General features: G+C 32.2%; 1 protein-coding gene across 2 annotated transcripts in view; it reads left to right on the top strand.

The window, feature by feature from the left end:
* Positions 1–24,269, top strand: part of LOC123684201 (protein nubbin-like) — a 94,026-nt gene that overhangs the window by 52,762 nt on the left and 16,995 nt on the right. For both annotated transcript variants that reach the window (XM_045623369.1, XM_045623370.1), the window contains exon 4: positions 19,628–19,687. In XM_045623369.1, coding sequence (XP_045479325.1) covers positions 19,628–19,687 — 60 coding nt within the window. The remainder of the gene's footprint in view (positions 1–19,627; positions 19,688–24,269) is intronic.

A 24,269-nucleotide genomic window follows, 5' to 3' on the forward strand; every position in this document is an offset into this window, starting at 1 on the left:
CTTCTTATGTCCCATAGTGAATCAACGTTTCATATTAACTCAAATTATATTGAAATAAGTACCTAAATATATCAGAAATTTAGAAAACAAACGCGCCAAACGACGTGAAACAATCGATGACACTAGGAGAGCAAAAGTTGCCAAACCTTGGATTTCACCAGGTAGATACAGAAAATAATGAATATTCTGCTTATTATAAATTCGACAATTAGGAAAAATATCGGAATTCAAATATTCAACTTTGCATATTTAATCGCTCAAATAAATATATTTCATTCAATATAATATACATTCATAATGATATAGTAAAATTGTGGATTTAAAAATATATCATAATCGGACAACGTAATCTACCCATGTTGGGGACATGTAAAAATTGCGTATACTTCCTCTATCTATGTTTATGCATCAAATGCATCGAAGTTGTTAAAATTCACTAGAAAAATGGTGAGAATTCGCAAAACTAAAGCACTTTTGGTTCGTCGTAAAGCACCATTTTCAGCCTTCAAAAGTGAATCTAGTGAAAAAGCTTGAGCTGTTGGGACTAGTTAGTGATGTGAAGAGACCCTGTGGGTCTCTCAAGAACAACTGAGATTATTGGTGATGTTGAGGAAAACCCAGGTTTGTCGATTTCTCGCATGACATGATGCATTTGATGCATTATATGCATCAAAATGATATGGATTTTCATCAAAAAATCATCTTCAGTGATGAGGCCCATTTTCACCTTGGATGTTACGTTAATAAGCAGAATCGTCGCATTTGGGGCTCTGACAATATAATAATGATTGTTGAGAAGCCTCTCCAACCTCAATATGTCACTGTTTGGTGCGGGTAGAATTTTTAGGACTGAAGGACGAGGTGACTCATTGTCACCCAAACCAATGGACTAGTTTTCATTTTTTTGTTAAGGATTAATTCTGAAAATTTAAGTAAAATGAAACAAAAATGTGGAAGAATCATTGAAATAACTCTAGAAATGAAAAAGTGATGGGACTTTGAAGTTGCGCTTGGAAGAATAATTTCATAGTACGTGTGAGTGGCGTGACGTCACACACTAGACGACTGGTATTCGCAGAGTGCTTACGAATTCATTGGTGTACAATCACTTATGCCGTTCGTGTCATGTTTTTTTCGTTACACGATGGCTGAAATAACTTTCTATTTACATACATATAAATTACTTTTTTCTCTTTTTACTTTTTACTCCTCACATAAATATGTTGTGCCATTGATAGACTTCAACAACCAGTACCTTCTCAACTACAAACTGTTTATGAAACGTTTTTTAAATAAATCATCGTTATAAGTTGAACCATGATGAAGCAAACTCAAAAGTAGATACTTACTTGAAAAGTTTAACTCCTTTTATTTCAGCACTGACATAAGATGGATTTGAAGAAAAAAACGCCATCACTGCGAATATATCTATTTTAGGCAAATTGTCACTTTGTCCTTTCACGAAGCCTTCTTCCATTATGGTGACATAAAAACAAAACTCGAGTTAAAACTACACTGTACAACTACAAACGGCGCGAGAGCCTTGGCGCGGCTAAGTATTTAAACGTAATTTATGGTGTAGCGATCACAGGCAAGTGCCGTGACGTCACAGACCAAAGACGTTCCGCGCTAAAATACGTAAATTTAAATAATCTATTTCTCAGTCATTTATTGATGGATTTTCAAAATTTTTTCACTGATTTATCAGTTTTGCTCTATATTTTAATTCTATCGTGTCAAATATAGTATTATCAACATCACTAAACTAGTCCATTGGCATAACATAATGCCTACTCGTGCTTGAATCTTCTAATCGTTTCTGATAATTCTTTATATTTCGATAAGTATCTTCAATAAGATAATCATGATGTATCCTCTCCAAACTACCCCTCTTGTTAAATCCTGTTTTATTGTGATATTTTCCTTCGTCTATGGCGAATGCTGAACAGTCGATTTGATAATAAGGCCCAAGGTACGGCGCAACATGTGACATTAACAAGAAGGGGTGAGTCAGCGATTTTGGGGGTTTTCCTAATAATCTGTCAATGGGGCATGTTCCTTCGAAATCAATGATGTTCGGAAATTGACTGGCTTGTTTGATAGAAGAACGAGGATGTTGAATAAACCTAATATTCCCGGCAAATCCATATATTATTGATGAGGTTTCAATATAAAACTGACCCCTCTCTGAACGGGGTGAAACACCCCTATCGTTATCTTTCACTTTATTACGAAAAAAATAGAGACCTTGTTAGTTACACCATTAGGTCACATATGGAGTCCACAATGCATGGGCATCATTCTGGTAATTTTTTACTCATTTTCTGGATAAGGCTGAGCAGGCAATTTTTCTGATTAAATCTAGTAATGTTTTCTAATAAAGCAACTCGAAAGGCTTAACGGTTTTTTGAATATACATTTTGGTTTATTGATCTCATAGAGTAATAAACATAGATAAAGGGAGTATACGCAATTTTTACATGTCTCCAACATGGTTAGATTACGTTGCCGGATTGTGATATATTTTGAAATCCACAATTTTACTATATTGTTGTGAATGTTTATTATATTGAATGAAATTTATTTATTAGGGTAATTCACAATTAAATATTCAATCCGATATTTTTTCAATTGCCGAATTTATAATAAGCAGAATATTTATTATTTTTTGTAACTATCTGCTGAAATCCAAGGTTTGTCAACTTTTGCTCTCCTAGTGACATCGGTTATTTCACGTCGTTTGGCGCGCTTGAAGTTTCTTTTCTGAATTTATGATATATTTAGGTATTTATTTCAATATATTTTGAGTTAATATTAAACATTGATTCACTATTGGACATAAGAAATGCGTTTTTTGTGGAGAAACTCGCGAATTGAGTGAAATATCGTATTACTGATATGTTTTTATTTCCGCGCGCTTCCTGTCAAATTTGATAGTTCGAGTTGAGGTCAAAATTTGCTTACTGAAAATAACATATGCTCCTTCTATGTATGTTTATTACTCTGAGATTAATCTGAATGGAGCATTTGAAAGGCACTGTGTTGTGAAAAATTCAAAAAATGAACAAACTTAAAAAGCATTCAAAAAATGATTTTATGATTAGATGCTTCAGCATAAGTATATTATTGCAGGCGATAAAATAATTTTGGAATGATAATATCTGTTTCGAGTGATACATGATACAATTTTTTACAGGTATTACAGGTAATAATGTTTACAAAATATGAATATTTACAGAAATGGAAACTCAGTACTATAATTGAATCTTTTGATTAGGATAATTTTTTGCTCAGCAGAAAATAATAAAACCTATAAAATTTGCATCAAGTTCCCCAAGAGTTCTCTAATGGTTCCTGGAAGTACAGAATCCTTCCTGCTGGGCATAGTCCTTATAACATATCCATTCCATTCCGTTCTCCATTCCTGAATGTGTGAGACAGAAAATGGAGAAGTCCTGTCTGTTTCTAGATAAGGTATTTCGTGTGGGCAGAGGGAGTTAGGTCCTAGGGGAGTTTCCCTATCGGTCCTTCAGAATGTCCTGTGGGGTCCGAGCACAGCGGCACCTTGCTCTGATAGTCCCTTCTGATATATGGCCAGTGCAGGTTATACATTCCATAAAACATATATTGAAATGTCACTGGATGAGAGGCATATGTAACTGAATTTGACTGAGATGTACGACATCTTAAATGTCATAAATTCACTGGATGACCGTCTTGGCGCTGCATTATCACGTATAGGGATGAAATATTCTTCCATATCTGTTGACCTGTTTCGGGAAGTGTAATAAAATGTCTTACCATGGATTAAATATTGATGGATATTTTATAATCTTTGCCTAATGTGACAATACATCAGAGTAATAAACATAGATAGAGGGAGCATATGTCATTTTCAGAAAGCAAATTTTGTTCCCAACATGAACTATCAAATTTGGCATGAAGCGCGCGGAAATGAAAACATGTCAGTGATACGATATTTCACTCAATTCGCGAGTTTCTCCACAAAGAACGCACTTCTTATGTCCCATAGTAAATCAACGTTTCATATTAACTCAAAATATATCGAAATAAATCCCTTAATATATCAGAAATTCAGAAAACAAACTTCAAGCGCGCCAAACGACGTGAAACAACCGATGATACTAGGAGAGCAAAAGTTGACAAACCTTGGATTTCAGTAGGTAAATACAGAAAATAATAAATATTCTGCTTATTATAAATTCGACAATTAGGAAAAATATCAGATTCCAAATATTCAAATTTGCATATTTAATCGGGAATCACTCAAATAAATATATTTCATTCAATGTAATATACACTCATAATGATATAGTAAAATTGTGGATTTTAAAAATATATCACAATCCGACAACGTAATCTAACCATGTTGAGGACATGTAAAAATTGCGTATACTCCCTCTATCTATGTTAATGTCTCTATAGGCCTGTCTGAATATATTACAAGGGTACCGACATTTGTCAATATTAAACAAAAGCAAAATTTGATTTTCAATAATTGTAATTGAAAGTGGTTAAAGCGCTACTGAGGTAATCTTCATATATCAAATTTAGGTCAGGTCTTCGAAACTAGTTTACTAATGTAAATTAAAAAATTTGGTGAAATTTTGGTTATGGTCAGAAAAACTTAGAGAATAATTATGATTTTATAGGTGATTGGACTACGCTTATTTTCAACAATAACAACACAATTTGCAAGAAAAGTTTCCTGGCCGTATTGTTTCTCGAAGAGGTGATCACAATTGGCCACCTAGATCTTATGATGTAACACCTTTAGCCTTTTCTCTTTGGGGCAACATGAAAGATAAGGTTTATACCAATGCTCCACATTCGATTCAAGTCCTTACAAATGAAATTCGTGAAGTTATTGAAGATATACAGTGGCAAATGTACGAATTGGTAATGGACAATTTCATGAAAAGAATATGGTGCTGCAGACACAGCCATCTTCCTCTTTACAATGAGAGAAACATCCATTGATTTCACTTAAAATATCCTCGTTTTTCATATCGAAATGAAACGTCTCATTGGAAAATTGGAAGCAAAATACACCTATCCAAATTTTCAACGTTCTTGGCCACCAGTCGGAAAAACTGCCCCAAACGGATTTTCAGACTTTTCCTCTGCGAAAATCAATCCTTATCGAATTCGCATTTCGCACGTCTACCCCCCTTTCGTCTCTCGCAAGGGGTCATCCCCACAGCTGGAAACTTTCTTTCTCTCTTATTTAAATGGAATTATACTCGACTTGAATGGTCCTCCATTATTTAAAAGTGACCCAATATACTTTATCTAGTGCATTAGAGTCTTGACGATTTGGTCAGTCCCCTTTTCGTCACTCGATTTACCATTCTTTCCCCTACTGGTGCGTGGGTCTATTCGGAACACGGACATTAGGTGTGATTTTTCATCGTATTCTCTGTGTTCCATGTTGTTCAGGGTTTTAGAACTGGTGGAAGGGCATATTTTTATGTGCCTAAGCCTACTGGGCGTGATAAGGGGGGGATAAGGGAATTTATTTTTTTCCTTCAAGAATATACAGACCTGAAGAGTCGTAAATAATAGGAAAGTTTTCTGGTAAACGTGAATTTCATGATACACATCGACATCAAAAGATTATGTCTAGATCTATCGAACTAATATTCAAAGTTTTATTAAATTAGGAAACCAAAGTAGTCTGAACTCGTTTAACATTTTACTAAATTATTTTATTCATTTCCGTTTCTAGAATTCATACTCCACCTTAAGTAAACATGAGAGAACTTTGAGACATTATATATTGAAGACGATAAAGATTTATCACATAAATATAAATCAAACACTTGAGTATATGTATGATAAGTTGCATAAGTGGTGAATAATAACGAAAATGGAAATAAATATCAAGAAAACTGGACTTTCGACGAGAAGGTAAAACCAGGAACTGAATTTGATGAATATCATCGAAATATAGCGGAATAACCATATCGCGTATCTCAAGGTACGATTGATTATTTCTAAAAATAAACTTATTTTGACGATAAAAATTTCTAACTAAACTGAAATATTCACTATTTATTTCTTATAATATCATATGGTTGACAAATATGTGAAGCCTTGAAATTATAGAACAATATTCAAATGAAATGATTCATGGAAAGATAAAACTGAAAATTTCCATAGTTTCAGAACTGAATTCAATATTTTCAGCACGAGGTCGTAGTTTAAACAATTACAGAGTTCAGAATTTCCACGAAGGACAATTCTGATTTGGTAGTTTTATTCAAAGAAAAACAATATTCATAGAAGTGGCAACGACTGATCTAGTTGTATCAGTAAATCATCTTGATTTAATAAATAATATTATGGTCCAGATAGAGGCGACTAGAAATCATATTAAAATTACATTATTACCAGTGTTTTGTACTAATTCAAAACATACAGTTCTCAAATTGAAAAACATCTCGATTTTGATTCTAAGTAAAAAAACACAAAGCATTCAGAACTTTACAGAATTTATCACTAACCTTCACATAGAAGACAGCACAAAAAAAAATAAAGTGAGCTATTTCAATAGATTTCCGAGTTTAATTAATTTTTACGTTTAATATGATAGGATATTATCAGATTATGTAATTTCACAAAAATAGGCTTATATACTATTTATTGATTCTTCTGAGCTTTCGGCTCTGTCATGGAACCGTTTTCAGTTATAAACTGGATATGGAACAAAACTTTACTTACGTTCAAAGTGATGTTTTTTTATTAATTTGTTTCTTATCATCATGGACAGAAAATATACTTGTAGCATTTCCTAACCACCCAATTTCCTTCAATCAATATTTAAACCCTAATTTTCCTATCAACAACTTTCTAAGTTTTCAAAATTAAAACATGACATATATGACTTTTTGTTTGTCAAAGACCACATAAAAATATTCACTCTTACATCTAACCTCACAGTAATAAACACAGATAGAGGGAGCATTATGTCATTTTCAGTAAGCAAGTTTTGTCCCCAACATGAACTATCAAATTTGACATGAAGCGTGCGGAAATGAAAACATATTAGTGATACGATATTTCACTCAATTCGCGAATTTCTCCACAAAGAACGCACTTCTTATGTCCCATAGTGAATCAACGTTTCATATTATCTCAAAATAGATTGAAATGAATAGCTAAATATAACAGAAATTCAGAAAACAAACTGCAAGCGCGCCAAACGACGTGAAACAACCGATGACACTAGGAGAGCAAAAGTTACCAAACCTTGGATTTCAGCAGGTAGATACAGAAAATAATAAATATTCTGTTTATTATAATTTTGATAATTAGGAAAAACACCGGATTCCAAATATTCAAATTTGCATATTCAATCAGGAATAATCAAATAAATATATTTCATTCACTATAATATACGGTCATTATGAAATTGTGGATTTGAAAATATATCACAATCCGACACTTAATCTAACCATGTTGGGGACATGTAAAAAATTGCATATACTCCCTTTATGTTTATTACTCCATGACTAATATAATATTTAAGTATTCCCATTTATTATTAGCATCGTTAAAAAAATACGCCTCCATAAAATCTGACATCTAACCAAGTAATCATTTAACATTCACATGGAAATTAGTTCCAACACCTCCCCCAGTGGGACAAAATGGGATACCTGTAAGCGACAATATGCTAATGTAGTCGCGTGGCAAGCATAAAGGGTTAAAAAAAACACATGTTGATACCACTTACCTGCGTGAATCTGTCGCGTGTACATATTCAACATCAGATCATTGATAAAAAACCAATTGGGTGTTCAATATTCAGAAGGGGTGAATTTAAATAGACATCCTTTGGGGTTGTCGGTGAACAGTAAGAGATCTTGCTTACCTGTTGGCAGTGATTTGACTCAACGTGTCACAAGTTGTGGTAAGCCGCTTGGGAGTTGAATCCCTTCGGAAGGATACTTTAAATTCTTTTTCGTTCCCCACATCACCCTAATTTACATCCCTCACGGCTAGAATGGTGTCAATGGGACTCCTTTTACATAGCATTTAGGGCAGGGTGCTTTTTATACTTGTTTATTTATACTTAAAAGGTAATCGATTGAATCACATCGGAAAAAGGTGCTTGGAATAATGATATTGTTTTATATATAAATAGGTTTTGAAGGCGGATCGATAGGTAATTTTTTTTTAATTATTATTGTAAGCTACAAAAAAAGGAATCTAATTGGAATTGACTTAACAATTCTATATGAGTAAAGGTATATTATTCCCTCAATTTCTTATTTTAACCGGTATGTCAACTAAATTTTTGTCTTCGAATAATCCTACAATTGTGTTTCGAAAATTATATTAAGTTCGAATAAACCTGATTGAACTTTTAGAGAACATCGAATCAAATTCGAATTGATTGAATTACCTGATAAATATGTGATATCAAAATTATACTTCTAAACATGTAACAAATATCACCAATTATTATCTGTTCTACCTGATCAGATATAATTTCGTCTGTTTAGTCCTTAAATATGTCAAGTTGTTTTATTATGTATCTAATGATAATTTTTTTTTTGCTATCTGTAAAAGTCAACTGAACAAATTGTGAAATTATGCCGATGAAAATGATTATTCAAAAATTATATCAATTTCAACTGAAAAATGATTTGGCATATGTTTGTTCTATTTGATTCTTGAATAAAATCTCTTTATAATATTGGTATAATTTATGTAATTTTCTTAACTAATAAATACAATAAAATGCATGTAACTATGTACAGTTATGTTTTCTTCAATTTCACGTAGGTACCTATTAAGTTCATCTCTGAAAAAATGATATTAAGTTCAGTACAAAATATATTCAAAATAGACGTATTTCGTGAAGCTAGAATATTCCTCTAGATATGAGAATATTCGATACTTTGAGTTGGTGAAAAAACAAGAGGATACATATGACCAAAATTCATCCAGGCGTGATAGCCAGTTATAAAGATTAATTAAACTATTATGGAAAGTTTGAATAATTTAAATATGATTAAAAAGCACGCAATTGCTATTCAGATTATAGATAAAAAAAAATCGTAGATAATAATCAGGAGGAGTGCGTCATTAGTTGATCATTAGGGAGAATGAATTGGGGTAAGAGCAACTTTTTTCCATATTAACTTAGAAGATACAAAAAAATTATTGTCAAAAAAAAATCGATATATCATTAAATTGTTCAAGACCAAATGTCTACTTTTTGAATATTCCTTTTCGTAATATTTATTTTGATGTATTTTTTTATATATAGAAAAAAAACTAATATTAGAGGCAAGGACCCACATAATCCTAGAAATATTTGAATTGATTACTTTATAATGATCAAGATCATCAGCAGAGGTAGCCAACTAACACAAACAAGTGCTGGATATTTTGATTCGATGAATATGTATACCAAATTTCTACCGGAAAAAAATAGTAAACTCATTCCTGAACACGATTTGGTAACTACTTCAAAGATAATATCTTTGAATATAATGGAGCTGTCAGAAATGAAAAATAAGACCAGGAAGTCGATATTTATAACGAATAGTTCCTTAAACGAGAGATATAATTCAAACAGATACTCAAAACAAGGAGACAGTTTTTAATTATCATGAAGGATCATGATACAAATTTTCCAATATTTTCGATTTCAGTCAGATCGTCAGGTACTAATCTAATCAATTTCATAGAAAACATTCTCATCAATATTGAATGATCTTATCTAAATTCTATTGAATATCAATGGGGTTTTGTATTACGCATAAATTTTATTTACTCAGTCGGAAAAATTTTGAGGTTGGTGGAGATCAATTGAATCATCACAATTGTAAACATATTTATAGTGTAAGCGTACAAATACACTAGTTATTCAGGATATATGATGAATCGTTCTCCCTTATCTATTAGGGATCAGGAAAAATTGAAATTAATCCTAAACGTGGCGAGACAGATAGCTTTGCATCTCAGAATTTTTTCATTACCTTAGGGATACATACAGGGTGATTTTCACACCCAAAAAGTAACATTTAGTTATTTTCCATAGTATCAGAAATTATGGTAGTATAATTGTGAATTTATATTTCTAGATTTGGCAAAAAGTGTCGAACTAATTCCAGAAGTAGATTCGTCGATTTCTTGATAATAAGTAATACCAAAAAAAAAAAAGAATTGAACATAAGATCATGGTTGAGATGTTTCCTCTGTTATGAAGCAGAGAAAACATCTCAACATATTTTTTGTTCAATTGTGCGAAAACCGTTCATTCTATTGAATGGAAAATCATTGAGCCATTTAGATTTCACAGTTTTTCACTTTCAAAATTTATGGAAAATCAGATTTATTTCCTTGAAAATTTAGATACCTCGACATATATTAAATTAAATTTCAATTAGTTTATATTTTTCGAATAATTCTTGATTGAGCTGAATAAAATTTTGTCACTTCTTCGTCAAGATTATAATATAAACGAATCAATATATTTTGTAGGTATAGATAAGTATATTCGCAAATCTATATCTGGTATTATCTAGTTGATAATTTGATTGCACTGAATATTTTACCAATTCTACATGAGTTCATTGAGTAATCGTTAATCAAATTTCACTTTACTCTCGAATTTATTATCTAATTGTGTCAAGTGATTTTACTTTAAAAACACCATGAGTAATGAATATCGATAAAACAATTTTAGGTCTGCAATTCCAAATTAGTCAAAGTTGAAACAAGAATTTTTCAATGGAAATATTTTAATTTCTGCATTCTTCAATAATTAAATACATACATTCCAAGATCTAATTCAATGAAAATTCAACCCCTGATATTCCGATAATACAGTGAGGAAGAGAAAATTTGAAGCCACGTTTTCGTACAACAAAGAAAAATTTAACATATTCATTGGATGTAAATTTTCTGAATAGAATTCAAGAGTGAAATAGGACGAATATAGGGGTTGAAGGTAAAGTGCAGAACAATATTTACTCTGTATATCAATAAGGGTGTTCAAGGGAGGTACAGCTGACCATCCGGACCCTGTGGAAACTACATTTCTTTGTAACGCACCCACGCTTAGAGCGTGGTTATTACAGTGTTGCCAAAATGATCATCGCAGATTATAATACCTAGTACAGTTGTTATTTTGACGATTTACTGTGTTGATTTAACTAGATTTAATATCATATTTTCATGAATTAGGAGAATATAAATTTCGAAAATAAAAACATCACACATACATACATTTTTAAACAACAAAAATAAATAAATAGAAACAATACAAGGCAAATGGAATATTATTACACAAATAATTAAATTTCCCCTTTTTTTAGCCTTCAAAATTCATATATCGAGTTTTCCAGCTAGCAAATTTTATGGTGATAGATTTGAATGAAAAATCAGAAATGAATCTAACCATACCTAATGGATATTCTATATTGTTTATCATTAGCTAAAAGACTATTGTTTATTTAAAATTGAAATGGTAAATAAATATTATTTTATTGTATAGAATGAGTCAAATTTGAATCTCTTTTTAAGAAAGGATATTGCAAAAACTGTATATTCCAGAAAATGCTTCGTGGAACTCCCTATTCCCTTTATCGGCAAATTGTTGACGGGTTAAGGTCCAGCTGGACCCTATCGAACAGGGGGCAGCAATATTAGTTCGTCCCACTGTTTACATTAGAGTCAACTCGTATGAAACTTATTTTCTTCAATGCATAGTATAGTCGGTTTACCTTTTGGGCTTTCGCAGCTCCAGGTCTGTGCTTTATTATTGAAATTTGCCGCAGGTCAGAGGAGAATCTACTTTGATATTTATTTCGAATACATTTTAGATCAGCCTGAAATTGAAACTCAAAACGAACGCTGCACGTAGAAGTTAAGAGATTCACATATACATGTTCCCTTAATACCACTCTGGAGTATTCATTTAGGTAGCTTACGATGTCGAATATCGAATATTTGATCGAATAGATCGCCATATTGTCTGCCTCACTACAAATACAATCAGTCTGAAATTTATACAGAACATTTAGCTTGTCTTCGAGTTTTTAATATTTGACGGTAAATTATTGGGTTGAATAAAATGTCTTGCCATTTTTTCTAATTCGGATCTGTTGGAAAATAATTTACCTCGGGTTCACAGCACGTGGTATAATATTTATTATAATTTTTTTCAATTTGTTGAGGTCTATCTTTTCATTTTTAATTTTTGAGCACTCGTTTTCCGAACTTAGCTCTATATAATTTCGTTGAGATGTATCTATTTTTCTATTCGAAACGATGAAGTTCGATTCACTGATGTCGAATCCCTGGTCAATTCAATTCTGTCCGTCCTATCGGTCTGTAAACACGATAACTCTCAACGAAAAGACGCAGCAACTTTAAATTTTCAGGTTAGGTTCATTAATAGAAAAAAACCGACTAGGGGTTCCGCAAATATTGCCATTTCAAAACTTTCCATTTGATCGAGATTATCTGAATTTGTCATTTAGATGTTGAATTATTATTTTATGCAAAAAAAAGAGTCAGAGAAAATTTTAGCAGAATATATGAATGAAAGTCATTATTTAAATAACCAGTTTGAGATTTTGCGTAATTATATTTAAAAAATAACAATTTTAAGCTTGAACAAAATTTCGTGTTGAAGCAACTTCATAACCATAGAAAATTGAAGCAGTACATTGGAAAAATATAATATTGCAGTAACAACAGATAAAACCAACTGGTAATTTTGCATGTAGATATATATAACAACAATTTCAAGGTTGATGAAAAATTCCTTATTCAAGTAGAAAAAAAACACTATATTTTCATAACAGATTCAGCTATACACATGAAAGCTCAAAAGCTCCTGTCCCGAAATCAGTGCTTCTCTCTAATCTTCAATAGAAGAGTTACACCTATAGTAAAGCAGTATAGTGAATTTTCTCTGTAATAAATGTTAAGAAATAGCTTCAAACTGTTTGAGCTCCCTGTTGAGGTCCTCGAAGGTTGAGAAGTGATATCGATGAGATGAAGAACCGACAAAAAGCTTCTGCCGGCATGGAGATTTTCTGAAGATCAAATAGTCTGAATTCTCAAAGTGGACCGGGATAGCATAAGAAACCATTTTACAAACAATGCATCAAGCCGGATAATAGAAGTGGATTCTTCAGCGTAAAGGTTTTTTGTGCAGCACAGAGATACTCTTAGCATTTAAAGTGATTCTAAATCTATTCATGAATTTTGGGGAGAACGGTCCAGTCCGATGTGGACGATCGAAATGTTTGTTTGAATGAATAGTTTGGAAATACGAGGGGTTCAACTGGTGCTAGATTACTTCAATATTCAATGATTGTGAAGGATTCTTTTGATTCAGCTTTCATCATCATCATGAAATCACAGGGATTGATTGACCAAACATAATTCGTGTATCAATTATGAAAATGATTCTCTTTTCAGAATAAGAATCTCAGGACTTGGTAAAATACAATGATATCTACATTATCTTCGAAAACAAATGATGAATATACATAGTTATCCATTAGTATCGGAGATATCGCCCCCCAAAATTAAAAAAAAAACGATCAAATTCTGTCCTTCTTTTTTCAACACAATATACACATCGTAATACAGGTTTCAACACATTTTCACATGAAAATCACCTTTAAATCAATAAGAAATCATCCTTCTTACCATTCATACAAAAATAGTTGAAAGAGTTAGATAGAGGAATGCCCTAGTCGTATGTCAAAAATTATATTTTTGAGAGGTTAGTAAGAAGGATGATTTTTCATTCCTTTACGGGTGATACTTTTTAAAAATGTGTTCAAACGCTTGAAAGTTAGGATGTGTATATGGTGCTGATAACAGGAAGGGCGAAATTTAAGCTAAATTTGATAGAAAAAAAAACATACGTGGAAAACCCCTTTGAGAAATACAGTAATCTTCTGAATGATAAGGTTTCCAGAAAAATTGATGTGTTTATTTTTCAATTGTGATATTCAAGATCTAAAAAATACAGTGATATTTATCAATCCATTTTTGTGTTTGGTACAATGATCTAACAATATGTTTAGATATCAAACTGATATGTTTTAAATATATTTCGATTAATATCTAAGTTCGCCAAGTTTGAAGTTGCATGTCAAAGTGGCGCCTCATTCACCAATCAAGAAAGACGTGGTATTTATTGATCACAGACAATTTTTGGAAATTAATTCTGATGAAGTAGCTTTATTAATAGTTCCAAATTAAATATAGAAAATGAAACACACTGAAGAATTTGTATAAAAACAAACATGAAAAAAAGAGCTATAGCATGTTATTTACATAAGCCATCTCAACTTTTCGTTTCTGAACATTTTTCTCACAAATGGTGACGTCAAGATTGAATTATGTAATGTTATGTTACATCAGGTGAAAATAAGGGTAAAAAATATCAACTGCTGGCTGTTTGTGTTTATTCTTATGCCGATGATCACGCGCAAATAGCTATTATTTTCTATTTCCACCCCTACTTCTACTATCATCTAAACTTTTCAGATTCTATTGAAAACTTTTCTTGGGATTCGCATTAAAAGAAGGAAAGAAATGCCATATTGCGCCATATATCGAAGCCGTAAATTTCCAAACAGAGCGTTGTTAATGCCGAAAACTTCGTTAATTAACTTAATTAATGTTCCCTAAGTTTTATATTTTCCCTCTTCCAAAAAGCTCAGAACGTCATTCTGATGAATTGACAGTTATTAGTAGAGATATTTAATGCTTTCTCGATGTTCAGAGTTTGAAAGAAATGAGTGAAATGACAACCCCTTTCAAACAGCCATAAAGAATTATCGAAGGAGAATGGTCACAATATAACCTTATGGTTTTCAGGTTTTTCCGACAGTAACAGTTAAGGTAAAAATTAATTTCAATAATAGCATATAAGAAAAATTCAAATCATTCAAAATGTGTGTAAATCAAAAATATTCATAGGATCAAGGAATTTATAATTCGTTCAAAGATTAGTAGTCATTACCATACTTTATGAAATTTGAAACCATTTTGTCAAAATAATATAAATTTAATGAAAAATTAAAACTTTCCACTCCTTAAGTCTACTTCTTCTGCCTCATATTAGTCATCAATCATTCTATATTTCTGTCATATTGAAATTATCAATGAGAAAATTCTATAAATCATTATCATTGAAACAGAGGTGACGTGAACTCATTTTCTCAGTATGAATATCTTACCATTTCAAACAAACTTGTTGATACCACCTGTTATCTACCTATTTTGTAATTTAACACCATTTGAATATGTATACATACATATAGATCGATATAAAAATTTATAATTATTGACTTAACGATATTCAAAGCAAATATCGTGTATACTTCAACTGTCTCAGGGATAAGAGAAACGAATGAACATTTTTCGTTCAATAACAGTTTTTCTTCGTAAAGTAAAATTCAATAGCCTTAGAAATAATATTACAAGTAAGTCTCTCATGAGCAGTGAAATGATTTCTGTAAAAAATTGCGTCAAAATAATGTATTGTATGATTTTGATGTTCTGGTTAGGTATTTCATCGAAATGAAAATTTTGTTTGGATTTTATTTCATTGAATTTCATTTTAAAAATAGAGAACTTCATATCGATTCAATTTTTTTGTTGGAAAAATTCGTTTGAATTTGCATTTCGTTATTTTTCACTTGAACTTTTTTTCATAATTTGCCAAATAAAAGGTTTGAAAAGGGAAAGTTAGATAATTTTTCGAAGTTATCCAAATTTTGCTACATCGTTTTGTTCCAGTTGTAGTATTCTTTTTGTCAGATGATATTTAGATGTATATTCAAAAAAAGTATTAATAAAAAATATTCTCCAAATCCTAACTTTACGTGACAAACTGGACATCCGTTTTGAGACAACCAGGGAACATCTCGACGAAATAAAATACCTGTTTGCGATGAGATATCGAATTTTTCCCCATTTTCTACAGGCCCGATCAGCATATTAGATTACCCCACTAATGCAAAAACTGTTTATTCTCCAGTGTTCTGGCCCAACTGGACATTAGTAGGCAGCTCAGGGTCGTTCAAATGCAGCCTGGATAGGCATATGTGGGTGTAGTATAGAGAAGCACGAGCTTTAACGTGAGGGTGAATGCATTATCGCTCATATCGGCTACTGACCGATGTCCATGGCGTCAGTTCAGATCAAATAACGCGGACGAAAGCATCTCATGAAAATGTCCCGGGAAAACCGATAAGTCGAATACAACTTCGCGCCAAATAAAGTGCGTATTATAATTCTAAAAAAAAAATAATTAAAATGGGGATGGGATCATTTTATCTGTTGCTCCTCGTACACATATTGATAATAAGCGCCCTCATATACCTGGTTATAAAATACGCTCTGATACTTCTTATATAGGTAGATGATTTTAACTTTCGTGCCAGTTTATCTTATCGACATGTAATCTCAAAAATAAACCTATCGAAGTTTAATCTATTTACTACATATAGTAAATATTTCATTTTAAATATTCAGTACTTATAATTTCCTTTCATTAATATGACATCGCTTATGTCCGACTACACCGATATGCCTTATAGAAATTACATGGATTTGTTTACTAGTGCTATTCCTACTGGACACCCTCACTACAACATTCGTAAGTAGATAGTTAACACCTTCGTTTTACTTTCTTTGGTGAAATACAGCAACATTTCATTATTTCAATTCATTCTTTTCTTTTCCATGATTTATGTATCTGCCTCCTCTTCTACCTTTGTTCACTCTTATTCAGTATTTTTCGGCATAGAGTTCAATCCTTATTATGATGATTTGTTTCATTATACAAGCAGGTTTTCCAAATTGTGCTGTTGATTTCTTCAACATTGGTCATCCCTCATTTAACTTTGCGTTATGTTGAAACTTGTTTTTGGAATCAGATTAATATATTCTCTTACGTTATGTACTTTCTTCAGAATGAATTCAAAATTTAGTAGTTAATCATGAAAACACATCCAATATGCTATGGTATCGTTGAAATTCACCATTAAATGTAATAGATTCAGTAACATTATCGAGTTGAATGGTTGTAATGTATGAAATCGATTTGGATTTTCTACAACTGAAATAATGATTGCACATTTCGACCGCTTTATTTTATAATTATTACTATGTTCTTCCGTTGAAATTACCTATAGTATAATAATGTACATTTTTATCCTTCACCGTCCTAATAGCTCATTCAACATTTGTATAAAATGGATCATAAAATTTCGAAATCATTGAATTGGTAATGCATAATGTAGTAGTATTTATCATTGGGAACTTGGCCTAGAACGATTAGAATAGAATATTCATTGAAGTCGTATAATGTACTTAGACTTAAAAGGCAATTACTGTTTTCATATACATTTTATTTTGGGTACAACCATCTCTACTTAATCTTTTTCAGAAAGAGACAGAAATAAGACAAATTCCCCTTATGGTGTAACTTGCAGAACCTTTCTAACGAAAACAGAAATACGTAATAAATTAGTATGGACCAATTAGGTTTATATTTCTGCCCCATTGAATTTTTTATATAGCTCTCAGCTGCACCCCAACCAACTAATAACATTTCTAATTTCTACAATTAATCTAGAAAATGATTTTGCTGTTCTTCTACCCTATTTCAATCACGAGTTAATAACCAATTATTTCGGATTTAAGGAAAGCGCATATGACAAACCCAAACCTAGCAATTAATTTTTTGCCAACCCCTTGATTTATATTTTTGATAATTGGATATTAGAGCTCAATCTATCGAATTTATTTTTGGTTGATATCAAATGATATTGAAGTAATGTTCCAATTAATGGATAAAATAGGATTATATGTAGTGTCACTTAAAAAAGTAGTATGATGTGACATAACGGAGAGACGTAATCAATGAAAAAATGAGAAATTTTTGTCATACGTGAACTATCTTGAGATCGCATAACATATGAGGATATTCAAAAGGCAAAAATAATTTACAATTTCGTAACATTGTCTGCTTCATAGATGTTAACATAATGGATCACATAAGTGAAACTTATGGCTGTTATAACACAAAATGTTCAATTTCCATTGGGAATTGGCAAGCTGAGATTCTTCAGATCCTACAAACATTTTTTTTGTGGATTATTTGTGTACATAAACGTATGCGTTATTTATAAATGGGATGCTGGGGCATCCTTTGCGGCTGAAATGTCCATCCGAAAGGACTGGGATAAGTTACTTGTTATGGGTCCCTTGGGACTGGTGACCCTATGCTATTATTTCTCACCCTTATCCTTGGGACCTTTGCATATATCCTACTCTACGACTCATCGATGCTTTACAGCCCTATTTCACTAAGAACTTGTCCAGGCTGATATATGGCAGCTCTGTACGACTTTACAATCAATTTTTTGAGTGGAAGTTTCTACTTGTGGGGACTATCATTACTTTTCGATTCCCAATTGGCTTGTCATATTGGCTTGAAGAAAAGTGAAAGTTGGTAAATGAAAATTTTATTCGAAACTGTTTGGATTAGACATTTTGATAAAGATTTGGAAAAAGTCCCATGGAAAAGTTGCGTTCGTATTTTGGCTAGGAGTAAATAACTCAAGAAATAAAATACCCAATAGTTATTTTTCTAACAAGTTTCCCGCACAAAACTGCCGTTTCATCAAGCAGTTGACTTTCTGCAGTTAGAAACAATATTGTTTCTACAAACGCATGAAGTAAATTGAACTCAAATCACTTCTTAGGAAAATACCTAATCCTCAATAACTGGAAAAACATAAATTGCATGGAACAGAAACACTAATTTATAGTAAAACACTACATAGAATATATAAATTATAACTGACAAACTTCACAGCGTGATATCTTGTTATACAAAAATTGAAAAAATAATAAAAGTAGCTTTATTGAATTTTTATTATGAAACTGAATTGATTGTGGTATACCAACGACAGGAATCTATATATTATTCAACAACTCCATCACGAAATATGACTATCAAATATCGAGAATATAATTGAATATTGAATTTCTAATGCTCCCACTCGTCATCTGCAAGAAATAAATCATTGTTCTAATTAAGTCTGAAAAATTCACGATACGTACAATTCTTCCACATTCATATTCGGTAGCCACGCTATCTATCAAATATAGATGAAACTGTGCTTCACATGCAAATATCACAGGGGTATGAAATCATTCCGGGTTTACCCTATTTTTATGACCTCCACCAACCCTTAAATAAAACAAATCGGTTTGTAAAATATCTTACATCTGTGAGAGTTTATAATCATGACCAAGAGATGGAATCCATCGATCATTTGAAAAATTTTTAAGTCACTTTTTTATTGGAAATTTAGCTCAGGGATACGTTTCGCAGATTCTGAAGCCTGAAATCAATTTTTATACACTGTGAAACTTTGAAAAGAAGACAAATTTTCTTGATTTGTTTCCGGTATTTACCAATTATAAAAAAATAACATAGGTGAATATTATTCAATTGATGGGGATTTTAAATGCTTATAACTCCATTAAGTTCAAACAACTTGCAGCGATCTCTCACACACAAATCTTTTTTTTTCAGCTGATCAACGACCACTTCATAGATTGGATAAAACACCATCAACTCCTCAATCTAACGAAGGTAAGATCCTCTCAATATATCTCCGCAATTTAATTTTTCTTATTTGAGTCGAGATTGAGTGTGGGAAACAAGTCAATCATCTCAACAAATGGAAGTGAGCCACTTATAAGCTACAATTTCTAAATTATAGTGAGGACTGCGGTCTTTGTGATTAGAAGAGTGGGTTAAAAGAACTTTGGTATAGCTGAATAAACTTCGAAGAAGTGACAATTGAATTTTTGTCTGATGAATAGTTGAATTAATTACGATAAAATTATGACGATCGACTCTGGGATTCATGAACTGTCTTCTTCTACAATTGGATGTTAAGTACCTACTCACTTCACTCAGACAAACTTTATAGGTTGAAAAAGGAAAGATAAAGAACATTTCCACACTCAAGTGAAAAAAAGACAATTTTTTACAATCGATTATTTTAGCTCATGTCTCATAGAAGATTCAATATAAAAGACTATGCAATTAAATTGAGCCTTCTGAATTTGACAGTTTTTTCAAAAGAATCTATTATCTGTAGTAAAGGGTGTTTTTTAGAGCTGTAGAACTTTAAATTACAATAAAACAACGATGGATTATTCGATTGACATGAATTTTATTTATCCGCAAGATATTCTTGTGACATTACATTTTAAATATGATTTCTGGCATATGACCGCCACGGCTGGCTCGGATGAAGTCCAATCTGGACTGACTTTTTCCAACATTTGTGGCCGAATATCGGCAATAACACGGCGAATGTTGTCTTCCAAATGATCAAGGGTTTGTGGCTTATCCGCATAGACCAATGACTTTACATAGCCCCACAGAAAGTAGTCTAGCCAGAAGTGCGCTTCATGGTTAATGGACGTAGTGCGCGATACGTATTCCGCACAGAACCATTATTTTCGAAATAAAATGCACTATTTGCAAGCTTTGTTCAGGCGTGAGTCTATTCATGATGAATTGCCAAACCAAACTGAGAATAAATCACTTGACAGCTGTTAAATCGGTCGCTATCTTGAACAGTAATGCCAACTTAAAGTTATATACCTCGAAAAAAAACACCCTATAGATTGTACGCCAAAAATTCCTAAAGAAATTCTCAAAAAAGTTATCAATTTCCATATTGAACTAAAATGTTGGATAACACCCTGCACTATAGCATGCAACAAAGCACTTCTTCAACTCCCTTCTCACTCTGCGTTGAGGGATAGGGAAATCGAGAAATTTGAATAAGCCTTCTTCGATTTGGATACTATATCAATAAATACCACTATAAACTACACGCCGGGAAGCGAAAAGATCCCTGTAATACCGAAAATCTCTGGAACATTATGTGGGCAGTATATTTTTATTGTGCCATCTATTCTATTATTCAGCGTGATTTCCAGTAGTGTTTTGAATATCTGATGCCTTCTGCCCCAATCTCGGGAAAATGCCGGTACGTATTCATTTGCCAGAAAGAGAATTCAGATCTCTTGAAAGCGTGTCATTTATTGTTCTATATATTGGAATTTTTACATTTTACGCTCAAATTGATTTTTTGAGTGCTCTATCATTTCGTCACACTGTTTGTTATTTTCGAATTTTAAGCCGGGAATTGTCTCAAACTACAAGGTACGACTCATTGATGACCATAGAAATTCAAGAACAATATTGGAAAAGAAATTCCGAATATTTCTGTGATTACAAATCCGAACGTGATGATATTTTGTGACTATGTACAGAATAATTATTTCAAGTTTTGTGCCAAATTTCGAGTGGTGAGGATCATCAGAACCATGGAACTTTTAAATGTTCGTCATTTATGCGCCCTTACTATACCCATATACAGTTTGTGGTCTCCAATGGCGCAATGTTCACATGAATAAACGAGCGCTCAACTACGCCTCATTTTTTTCACAATATTGGAGAAAGTCAAAATAATTCTGTTGCATATGTTTTTTTTATGATATGTATTATTAAATTAATTCCAACGTTTTCAGATGCAGTTTATATAATCTAGTATATATTTATATATCTAAACGACCTAATTCATCATCCTGAAAAATAATTTCATCTATAACTGTCAATACATTGATATATGACCCGAAAGTTTAAATTCGAAAGTCTGGGACGAAGATCCCGTTGATAAATTGTCTCATCTTTTATAATTCAACAAACGACAACACGTGCTCTATAAGCCACGACGCGTGGCCATCTTTTTTATTGAAAAGGGTTATGTCTATTTAGGGTTTTTAACTGCATAATGCTTCCTGAGGGGTGATTTTATAACACAGCCAGAGGTCTTCTGTATAAATGCTGCTCTGTAGCAAAATGAACTGAACTGCTCTGTAGGATTGAACAAGGTTGTGATATATAATTTAGAAAAAAAAAAATCAATTTGAAAATCAGATTTACATTTTCGGCTCATCTATCCTGGCATTTTTTCAATCCTATCGATTTTCCCGAAGATATTCTATGTTTCAAAGGGTTATCAGACTGATTATTTTGTCCGTATACATCTAGAACTCATTTTATCGATTAACTTAATTTCAATCGGATATTTTTGAAACGATTGGGTAAAATTCAATTCGAAATTTCTTGTGGGAATTTTCTGGAACCATTGAAAAGATCTCAACCTATATATTCGGACCCTGAACCTAACCTGAAAATTTCAAACTTTCAATGGATTTCGTCGACATGTACAGGACAGACAAACTGATTTTATTCTGATTTCAAATTCTCAACTCAAAATTTAAAAATCACCGACATTTGGATATGAGAAAATGTTCAAACGTTGACATTCTGATCATTTCTAAAATTCTGCCGAAATAGTATATTATTCAATGAGCGGTAATGTCATAACTCACGCAGATGAAGTTTCATCAAGTTAGTTATGACCATTACCGCAAGTTGAATACTATACTTTATCTACGACTATATCAATAAATACTAAGAAAAAATACAGCCTTAGAATATAGACAGAAGGAATGGAAAGTAAACATTTGGAAGATGGAAACTTAGTGTCGCCAATCACACTCGAACTAGCTTCTGCTAGCTCGAATCTAGTACAGAGATAGAACTCTAATGAAAAACCTCAATAGTTCCCTGTAAACTGCTACACATATCTTGAAAATTTCTCCTTTATACTTTTTTTGGGCGAGTAATTCTGTATGGTAACATTAGCTGTTTCTCTTTTGGAAATATATATATATATATATATATATATATATATATATATATATATATATATATATATATATATATATATAATATATCATCTTCACTGTCTGAATTAATCGTTTTCAGCAAAAAATTCACAATAATTAGATATCAACTTAATTTGAAAACGTCAAAATTATTAAAGTGACATTCCCTCGGACATTCCTCCCCTCAATAACAATAATGGAATGTTCCCTTTTGGCCAATCGAATAGAAACAGAGAAGTATAGAAGCACAGATCCATCTTTTCCGATTTATTATAGTGAGTTATAGTAGTAAGTTATTATAACTCACGCTGTTTGTTAATAGATGCTATTAATTGCTCAAAAGCAGTTGAATAATGAATATATAATTCAATAGGAGTAGATAAAGGAAATATTCTTTTTTAAATTAACAAACGTTAACATTGTTATCATTGCATTCTTCCAAGAAGGAATTATTCCTTTTAGGAGTTACTCTTCTAATGTCCCTAAGTTTACCATTTCCTATTACTCCATGTTTCAATTCATCTCGATGAAATTTGCAATTCATAGAGCAAATCAAAAATACAAACTTGAGTTTCTTGTGCATGAAACAAAGTGTAACGTACATTTTTATCGGCGATTTCTTCGTATTAATCGCCAGGGGCAGATGCAGCAAGCACATCGAAAGTAAGGCAGCAACGGCTTTCTAGCTTGTTTTGCCGGATTATTGCACTATCAATATATATATCGATATATGTGGAAAATATTTTCATGAATTCATTCTGATACTTTCATCCAATCGCGAATTATCATAAATTGAATGTTAAAATGTTGGTACGCAGACCTTCTGGCATCCAGCGCTAGTATCGTTTTTTATCGTTTGGAGAAAAATCGAAGTCCAAGATTGACGCGAGAGGAATATAAATAAGGCTTATTCAGATCTGTCGGACCGCCGCTCCCTCTTCCGGCCGTTTAAATGGGCAGTGGATGAAGAATTTTTGCGTCACCATATATGTAAAATAGGGTTTGATTTTTGCCGACCGTTACGGGTTGTGAATTTTTCGACGGACTTCGGTTTGGGGAGGGAAATATGCTAATTTTGTGTCTCGTTAGAAGGTTAGTCTTTCACTCTGTTGCGTATTGAAGTCCGTCACTGAAAAAATATTTGGCTTCTTCTTCTTTTTCTTCTTCTTCATATTTAACCTGTGACTTGCATTTTTATTTTTTTCTCCTCCTGCAAGATCCATATTTGGCTATTGTTGTTTTTGTTATTATTACTAATGAAATAATTATCTGAGAATGTCTTACAGGGTTAGAACTATTTAGAGGGGCACTACAGGGATATCGAAAACCGTTGGAAATACAGGGTGGCTTAGATTACAAAAAAGTTGCGTTATTTAAGGATTAGAGTGTTTCTTAGTCAAAAAACTGGCCGTTTT

Source organism: Harmonia axyridis, chromosome 7 (genome assembly GCF_914767665.1).
Source record: "Harmonia axyridis chromosome 7, icHarAxyr1.1, whole genome shotgun sequence".
NCBI classification, from domain to species: domain Eukaryota; kingdom Metazoa; phylum Arthropoda; class Insecta; order Coleoptera; family Coccinellidae; genus Harmonia; species Harmonia axyridis.